Source organism: Oncorhynchus tshawytscha, linkage group LG10 (assembly GCF_018296145.1).
Source record: "Oncorhynchus tshawytscha isolate Ot180627B linkage group LG10, Otsh_v2.0, whole genome shotgun sequence".
NCBI lineage: Eukaryota > Metazoa > Chordata > Actinopteri > Salmoniformes > Salmonidae > Oncorhynchus > Oncorhynchus tshawytscha.
Window position 1 is genome coordinate 84,566,891 of NC_056438.1, and position 10,049 is coordinate 84,576,939.

The 10,049-nt window shown below is 42.2% G+C and overlaps 1 protein-coding gene across 1 annotated transcript in view; it reads right to left on the minus strand.

Moving 5' to 3' along the window:
- LOC112217282 (charged multivesicular body protein 5) overlaps positions 1-9,523 on the minus strand; it is a gene marked incomplete in the record, with an annotated part of 43,294 nt that extends 33,771 nt beyond the window's left edge. The window contains 3 exon segments of the mRNA XM_042329285.1: positions 3,230-3,276; positions 8,745-8,849; positions 9,347-9,523. Coding sequence (XP_042185219.1) covers positions 3,230-3,276; positions 8,745-8,849; positions 9,347-9,415 — 221 coding nt within the window.
- Between the last annotated feature and the right edge of the window lie 526 nt (positions 9,524-10,049).

Sequence of the window (10,049 nt, forward strand, 5' to 3'; positions counted from 1 at the left end):
TTATAGCCTACCTCTGGCAGTTCAATTATTTTATATAGGCCTCGGCTGGGCTAGTGAATGATATGCCTTATAGCCTACCTCTGGCAGTTCAATTATTTTATAAAGGCCTCGGCTGGGCTAGTGAATGATATGCCTTATAGCCTACCTCTGGCAGTTCAATTATTTTATAAAGGCCTCGGCTGGGCTAGTGAATGATATGCCTTATAGCCTACCTCTGGCAGTTCAATTATTTTATAAAGGCCTCGGCTGGGCTAGTGAATGATATGCCTTATAGCCTACCTCTGGCAGTTCAATTATTTTATATAGGCCTCGGCTGGGCTAGTGAATGATATGCCTTATAGCCTACCTCTGGCAGTTCAATTATTTTATAAAGGCCTCGGCTGGGCTAGTGAATGATATGCCTTATAGCCTACCTCTGGCAGTTCAATTATTTTATAAAGGCCTCGGCTGGGCTAGTGAATGATATGCCTTATAGCCTACCTCTGGCAGTTCAATTATTTTATAAAGGCCTCGGCTGGGCTAGTGAATGATATGCCTTATAGCCTACCTCTGGCAGTTCAATTATTTTATAAAGGCCTGCTGGGCTAGTGAATGATATGCCTTATAGCCTACCTCTGGCAGTTCAATTATTTTATAAAGGCCTCGGCTGGGCTAGTGAATGATATGCCTTATAGCCTACCTCTGGCAGTTCAATTATTTTATAAAGGCCTCGGCTGGGCTAGTGAATGATATGCCTTATAGCCTACCTCTGGCAGTTCAATTATTTTATAAAGGCCTCGGCTGGGCTGGGCTAGTGAATGATATGCCTTATAGCCTACCTCTGGCAGTTCAATTATTTTATAAAGGCCTCGGCTGGGCTAGTGAATGATATGCCTTATAGCCTACCTCTGGCAGTTCAATTATTTTATAAAGGCCTCGGCTGGGCTAGTGAATGATATGCCTTATAGCCTACCTCTGGCAGTTCAATTATTTTATAAAGGCCTCGGCTGGGCTAGTGAAAGATATGCCTTATAGCCTACCTCTGGCAGTTCAATTATTTTATAAAGGCCTCGGCTGGGCTAGTGAATGATATGCCTTATAGCCTACCTCTGGCAGTTCAATTATTTTATAAAGGCCTCGGCTGGGCTAGTGAATGATATGCCTTATAGCCTACCTCTGGCAGTTCAATTATTTTATAAAGGCCTCGGCTGGGCTAGTGAAAGATATGCCTTATAGCCTACCTCTGGCAGTTCAATTATTTTATAAAGGCCTCGGCTGGGCTAGTGAATGATATGCCTTATAGCCTACCTCTGGCAGTTCAATTATTTTATAAAGGCCTCGGCTGGGCTAGTGAATGATATGCCTTATAGCCTACCTCTGGCAGTTCAATTATTTTATAAAGGCCTCGGCTGGGTAGAATTAGACTCCAATTAAGCCCTCTTGTTGTTTGTAAAGTCAAATTAAGATGAATATTAGTGTTGAAATGAAATACTCAACTGGTGTAGTTTTTCTCCATCTGTTGCTGGTCAACACTTGCATAACAAGTGAGCTATATTTTCAGCACCAGGCGCTGTTCACCTATTGACTGCTGTGGTTGCAGCTTTACGTCTCAGCACCACAGAATGGTCCTCTGCTTTATTAGTTGACTGTCTCCTGCATTCTTTCTCCTCACGAATGAAATTAAAATGTAAGTTTTGCATTATTTAGGTGGCTTAACTTCCTTCTAACTTCCTTATTCACTATTTATATAAATGATTTAGACAAAAATGTCCAAAATGCGCAACTTCATTTTTATGCTGATGATACTGTTATTTACTGTTGTGCCTCGTCTCTTACAAATGCTTTCCAGTACATGCAAACTGCTTTTTATACTGTTCAACATACCTTGTGTCAATTGAAGCTTATCCTCAATACTGACAAACTAAACGAATGGTGTTTTCTAAAGCAAGAAATAGACCTCTGAACCTTTCACCTATTACTACCTGTCAGGGCAAGGAGATTGAGGTTGTAACCTCATACAAATATCTTGGAATTTCAATTGATGACGGCCTCTCTTTTAAATGGCATATTCAACAACTTACAAAAAAATTGAAGTTGAAATTGGGATTTTATTTTAGGAATATGGCCTGTTTTTCTTTTGAAGCCAGAAGGAGGCTAGTATCAGCTACATTTATGCCTTTACTAGACTATGGGGATATTTTATATATGAATGCTTCCGCTCAGTGTTTGAGATCAATTGACACCCTTTACCATGGCACTTTGAGATTTATTTTAAACTGCAAAACCCTTACGCACCACTGCACTTTGTATACCAGGGTTGGTTGGCCCTCTCTAGTCACCCGTAGGCTCAGTCACTGATATACTTTTATTTACAAAGCCAGTTTGGGTTAACTACCTTTTTATTTGACCATTTTTATTGTTCAGAAATGTGGTGGGTACTCTCTTCGTTCGCTGGACTTTGTCCTGCTAACTGTTCCAAATGTCCAAACTGAATTTGGTAAAAGGGCTTTTATGTACTCTGGCCATCGTCTTGGAACGCCTTACAAAATACTTTTAAACTGGAAGAACTTGTCCCGATTGGTATTTTTAAATCACTGATGAATGATCTTGAGGCTGATTCCCTGACCTGTCAATGTTTTTAATTTGCTGTTTTATACTCTTGTGAAATCAATGTTTTTTTACTAGATTAGTTGTAGTTTTTTATGTTGTCTGTCTGTAATTTTTGTAATGACTTGGTGCTACCTATCTTGGCCAGGACGCTCTTGAAAAATAGATTTTAAATCTCGATGAGCCCTTCCTGGTTAAATAAAGGTTAAATAAAATTTTTAAAAACATTGCATTTGGGACTTTTTGCATCTCGGGTCTGAGATTTGTTTTAAATAATATTATTTTTTACATTTGAGATGGCAAATAATATTGTTGATGGGTCAGATTTGTCCCACAGGGCACCAGTTGTGGACCCCTGATCTACACTGACTGAAGTGGATTTAACAAGTGACATCAATCAATAAGGGATCATATCTTTCACCTGGATTCACCTGGTCAGTCTGTGTCTAATGTTTTGTCCACTCAGTGTAGAATACAATATATATCACATATCTTCAATATAAAATCTAATTATTCATACCTGGAATACAAAATGGTCATTTATTCCAAGCTGAATCGACAATGACTCATTTTCTGAGTGTTAGTTTCTAAACAACAGTGGTATCTTGTTTATACAGTAGTACTGAAATGAACAACATCTTACTGTCTCTTCTGCTTCAGAACCCTCATAGCTTTCTGCTTCACCATGTTCTGGAGAGGAAGAAGAAATAGTAGAATACTTTATTAGTCCATCAGCTTTCCCCTCCCAAGAACACCGACAGACAGACAGGCAGACTGACAGGCAGACTGACAGCCAGAAACAGACAGATAGAAAGGTAGACAGACAGAAAGGCAGACAGACAGGCAAGACAGACCGGCAAGACAGACCGACAGCCAGAGACAGAGAGATAGACAGGCAGACAAGACAGACTGACAGGCAGGCAGGCAGGCAGGCAGGCAGGCAAGACAGACAGACAGGCAAGACAGACTGACAGGCAGGCTAGACAGACTGACAGGCAGGCTAGATAGACTGACAGGCAGGCTAGACAGACTGACAGGCAGGCTAGACAGACTGACAGGCAGGCTAGACAGACTGACAGGCAGGCTAGACAGACTGACAGGCAGACATACTGACACATAGACTTGCAGGCATCAGAGGTTAGTGTAAGCGGTCAGTCAAAGGCAGCGTTTCCCAAACTCGGTCTTCAGGACCCCAAGGGTGCATGTTTAGGTTTTAATGATGATGATTAGTTGATCATCTGAATCAGCTGTGTAGTGTTGGGGGAAAAATAAAAACGTGCACCCCTTGGGGTCCCGGGGATCGAGTTTGGGAAACGCTGCTCTAGGGTGAAACCGTTTGAATTAAAAAACGTTTTGACAACGAAGGAGATGTGACCACCATTTGCCTCATGCAGCATGGCACACCAGATACTGACTGGTTTTCCGATCTACGCCCCTACCTTTTTTTTTGGTCGACTGAGAGTTTTGTTGTTTTGACCAATCTATTAGTCTACATTTTAAAACGTGTATTATTCCATATATATAGACACACAAATGACTCAAGAGGGAGCCAGAGATCAATATAGCTGCTGTTGCTGGCCTTGGCAGATTCTGCCATGATTCTCCTGACGTTGCCAGTAACAGGCTACACCAGCGGTCTACAACCTTCTCCATTTGAAGTGCCAAGTTATGCTACCATTTCTACTGATCTGCAAGCCAGTTATGATTTTCATGTGCACATTTTCGTGGAATAGTTTTATTTAATTCATAATAAAGTCTTCATAGCTCAAAAATCAATGTCATGTGGTTAATCAAAATGATATCTAAATAATAATATACAAATCTAAAAGTAACTACTGTTGGCAATATGTAAAAAATGGCCTGCAGTTGTGGCCAAAAGTTTTGAGAATGACACAAATATTAACTTCCACATATTTTGCTGATTTAGTGTCTTTAGATATTTGTTTCCGATGTTACTATGGAATACTGAAGTATAATTACAAGCATTTCATAAGTGTCAAAGGCTTTTATTGACAATTACATGAAGTTGATGCAAAGAGTCAATACTTGCAGTGTTGACCCCTCTTTTTCAAGACCTCTGCAATTCGCCCTGGCATGCTGTCAATTAACTTCTGGGCCACATCCTGACTGATGGCAGCCCATTCTTGCATAATCAATGCTTGGAGTTTACCAGAATTTGTGGGTTTTTGTTTGTCCACCCGCCTCGAGGATTGACCACAAGTTCTCAATGGGATTAAGGTCTGGGGAGTTTCCTGGCCATGGACCCAAAATATTGATGTTTTGTTCTCCGAGCCACTTAGTTATCACTTTTGCCCTATGGCAAGGTAATCCATCATGTTCGTCACCAAACTGTTCCTGGATGGTTGGGAGAAGTTGCTCTCGGAGGATGTGTGTCTTAGGCAAAATTGTGAGTGAGCCCACTCCCTTGGCTGAGAAGCAACCCCACACATGAATGGTCTCGGGATGCTTTACTGTTGGCATGACACAGGACTCTTGGGCGCCCTGAAGCCTTCTTCACAACAATTGAACTGCTCTCCTTGAAGTTCTTGATGATCCGAAAAATGGTTGATTTAGGTGCAATCTTACTGGCAGCAATATCCTTGCCTGTGAAGCCCTTTTTGTGCAAAGCAATGATGACGGCACTTGTTTCCTGTTATTCAGTCTGTTATTCAAAGGTGAAGAAGACTTTATTTTGAGAAGTTCCACAGCTCATTAGTGGTTGTGTGTTAAGCCAATCAGAAATACTATCGGATCCTCAAATAGGCACATTTATATGCCCTACATTTGTGAGCAGGCCAGGAAGCCTAAAGGCCTATTCTAAGCGTAATCAGGTCCTTAAGATTGACAGGAGCGCTCCAAACAAAAGACAATTAATAAATTGACAACTCGTAAATGAAATGAAATTAAACCCCTAAAATTCTCACAAAGTATTGGGTCGACCAAAATCCTATTGACCAAACAATCAATGAGTCAACTAAATGAGTTCAGCCCTATCTGTGACCAACAGATGCATATCTGTATTCCTAGTCGTGAAATTAACAGACAAGGGCCTTGTTAATTTATTTCACTTGACTGATTTCATTATATGAACTATAACTCAGCTAAATGTTTGAAATTGTTGCATGTTGGGTTATGATACAGTGGGGCAAAAAAGTATTTAGTCAGCCACCAATTGTGCAAGTTCTCCCACTTAAAAAGATGAGAGAGGCCTGTAATTTTCATCATAGGTACACTTCAACTATGACAGAAAAAATGGGAAAAAAATCCAGAAAATCACATTGTAGGATTTTTAATGAATTTATTTGCAAATTATGGTGGAAAATAAGTATTTGGTCACCTACAAACAAGAAAGATTTCTGGCACTCACAGACCTGTAACTTCTTCTCTAAGAGGCTCCTCTGTCCTCCACTCATTACCTGTATTAATGGCTCCTGTTTGAACTTGTTATCAGTATAAAAGACACCTGTCCACAACCTCAAACAGTCACACTCCAAACTCCACTATGGCCAAGACCAAAGAGCTGTCAAAGGACACCAGAAACAAAATTGTAGACCTGCACCAGGCTGGGAAGACTGAATCTGCAATAGGTAAGCAGCTTGGTTTGAAGAAATCAACTGTGGGAGCAATTATTAGGAAATGGAAGACATACAAGACCACTGATAATCTCCCTCGATCTGGGGCTCCACGCAAGATCTCACCCCGTAGGGTCAAAATGATCACAAGAACGGTGAGCAAAAATCCCAGTACCACACGGGGGGACCTAGTGAATGACCTGCAGAGAGCTGGGACCAAAGTAACAAAGCCTACCATCAGTAACACACTACGCCGCCAGGGACTCAAATCCTGCAGTGCCAGACGTGTCCCCCTGCTTAAGCCAGTACATGTCCAGGCCCGTCTGAAGTTTGCTAGAGAGCATTTGGATGATCCAGAAGAAGATTGGGAGAATTTCAATATGGTCAGATGAAACCAAAATAGAACTTTTTGGTAAAAACTCAACTCGTCGTGTTTGGAGGACAAAGAATGCTGAGTTGCATCCAAAGAACACCATACCTACTGTGAAGCATGGGGGTGGAAACATCATGCTTTGGGGTTGTTTTTCTGCAAAGGGACCAGGACGAGTGATCCATGTAAAGGAAAGAATGAATGGGGCCATGTATCGTGAGATTTTGAGTGAAGACCGCCTTCCATCAGCAAGGACATTGAAGATGAAACGTGGCTGGGTCTTTCAGCATGACAATGATCCCAAACACACCGCCCGGGCAACGAAGGAGTGGCTTCGTAAGAAGCATTTCAAGGTCCTGGAGTGGCCTAGCCAGTCTCTAGATCTCAACCCCATAGAAAATCTTTGGAGGGAGTTGAAAGTCCGTGTTGCCCAGCAACAGCCCCAAAACATCACTGCTCTAGAGGAGATCTGCATGGAGGAATGGGCCAAAATACCAGCAACAGTGTGTGAAAACCTTGTGAAGACTTACAGAAAACATTTGACCTCTGTCATTGCCAACAAATGGTATATAACAAAGTATTGAGATATACTTTTGTTATTGACCAAATACTTATTTTCCACCATAATTTGCAAATAAATTCATTAAAAATCCTACAATGTGATAGTTGAAGTGTACTTATGATGAAAATTACAGGCCTCTCTCATCTTTTTAAGTTGGAGAACTTGCTCAATTGGTGGCTGACTAAATACTTTTTTGCCCCACTGTAAGTGTAGATAATAAAATAGACATGGCCATTTAAGTTGACATGCGACGGCAGCCATTTTTTTTGGTAGTAATTAGAAGTAAAAATGCCAATTAAAAAGTCAATGGTGTAGGATCTAAATGTAGTGCTGTGCTTTGGCAAAGTGGGTGGGGTTATATCCTTCCTGTTTGGCCCTGTCCGGGGGTATCATCGGATGGGGCCACAGTGTCTCCTGACCCCTCCTGTCTCAGCCTCCAGTATTTATGCTGCAGTAGTTTATGTGTCGGGGGGCTAGGGTCAGTCTGTTATATCTGGAGTACTTCTCCTGTCTTATCCGGTGTCCTGTGTGAATTTAAGTATGCTCTCTCTAATTCTCTCTTTCTTTCTCTCTCTCGGAGGACCTGAGCCCTAGGACCGTGCCCCAGGACTAACTGGCATGATGACTCCTTGCTGTCCCCAGTCCACCTGGCCATGCTGCTGCTCCAATTTCAACTGTTCTACCTGCGGCTATGGAACCCTGACCTGTTCACCGGACGTGCTACCTGTCCCAGACCTGCTGTTTCCAACTCTTTAGAGACAGCAGGAGCGGTAGAGATACTCTGAATGATCGGCTATGAAAAGCCAACTGAAATTTACTCCTGAGGTGCCGACCTGTTGCACCCTCGACAACTACTGTGATTATTATTATTTGACCCTGCTGGTCATTTATGAACATTTGAACATCTTGGCCATGTTCTGTTATAATCACCTATGTAAGAAGGGCTATATAAATACATTTGATTTGATTTAGTGGTCTGAAGGGATAGGTCCATTCTATGATTATGTTTCTATGATTGAAATGACACCCATTCTGTATTCAAGAGCATGTTGTGTCTCGACCGATGGAGGGCACAACACAACCTCAGATGATGTGAAATAGGGCCTAAACTACAAAATGTGAATCTGAAAAAAATCTGAGCTTACACGTTTTTAGATCATTTATGTTAAATGTCATAATATTTATTACAAATAATCAATTTATTTTTTCCAGTGATGTCTCGTGGGGTATGTAAAACGGGTCAACTTTGAGGACCTTTATCTCCTGAATGTTTTGGCATTCAGGTCCCAAATGTCACTTCCTGACCTCTTCTTCCATGTGCGGAACGTTGTGTTTAAATCAAAAGGGATGCTGTCAAAAAGTGATTGAATTCAAATGGATTTCCTCATCTACTAAATCTCCCAACACATCCCTTCCCTCTATTTCCCCTCTAACCTGAGCCATCTACTAAATCTCCCAACACATCCCTTCCCTCTATTTCCCCTCTAACCTGAGCCATCTACTAAATCTCCCAACACATCCCTTCCCTCTATTTCCCCTCTAACCTGAGCCATCTACTAAATCTCCCAACACATCCCTTCCCTCTATTTCCCCTCTAACCTGAGCCATCTACTAAATCTCCCAACACATCCCTTCCCTCTATTTCCCCTCTAACCTTAGAGGGTCCTTCTCTCATCTTCTTCATTTGGTCTTTATACTTAATCAGTTCAGCGTCCAGACGGGAGATCTTCTGATCCATAGACTCTGCCCTGGCATCCACCTACATCACACAGCTCTCAGTTAATCACAGATGTATCAATAAATACTTTCTAAAAAGGAACAGATACCACAGTCCTTCCTTTAAATGACATGTTTGGGCTAAACCGAAGGAGAATGCAGCCCCCTGGACAGTTCCCAGACAGGCCTACAGCTAGGAGAGAAATGAGACCTGGACAGACAACAGCAGTAACTGACATTAGCCTGTAATAGCCTGAAGCAGCAAGACACCAAATAACAGCATTCCCACGTTGGGAAAGAAGACAGTTTATTAGCTGTTTGACCCAAGATGAAAATGACCCTAACCGTAACTTGCTGAAGTGAAATGATCACATCCAGGGAAATGGCTCTACTGTTGAATCGTAATATGATGAGATGTTGAGTTCTGTTGTTCTGATTTTGCCAGATGAACAACCTATCGCTAGGTAACGTTAACTGGCTCATTGTAGCTGACTGGTTGTCATCATAGCTAGCTAAAAACAACCACCAGACAAAACTTACATTTCCTATGCAGTCCGATAGATTAGGAGGAGGTGCTTTGGGTTTTCCCCGACCAAATATTCGATTCATTTTGACAATATATAACTCCCAGAAGCCTTTTAACCTGTCATAAAACACAATGCATCAAAATATATATATAAACCACCGCTGAACACACCCGGAAGCTGCGGTACCTACACAAAGTGATGCTATTGGTAATGACGGTGGCCAATGAAGTTTGAGCAAAGGTCGCCCTCGTGTGGTGACAACTGGCGCTGCACATGAAGACCTTCAATTCCAGGGCAGATTTCTATTAGTCTGTTATTACTGGCCTGGCCTGGTTGGGGCTAAGGGGGCGGGGGGCTGGTCTGGTCTGGTTGGGGCTAAGGGGGCGGGGGCCTGGCCTGGTTGGGGCTAAGGAGGCGGGGGGTCTGGCCTGGTTGAGGCTAAGGGGGCGGGGGTCTGGCCTGGTTGGGGCTGGGGGGCCTGGCCTGGTTGGGGCTAAGGGGGCTGGGGGACCAACCCAGTTATAAACCATCAATGAAAACAAGGATCATGAGGTCAAATATGACCTTTATAATAAAGCATATCATTTGAGTAGTGGCATAGATCAGTAAAGTAGAGGCACTTACAGAAGTTGCACAGATGGGGCAGATTTTTTTGTTGCCTCGGATCCCGGGGAAAAGTTGACCTTTTAGTAATGCATTTAATGCAATTTAATTAT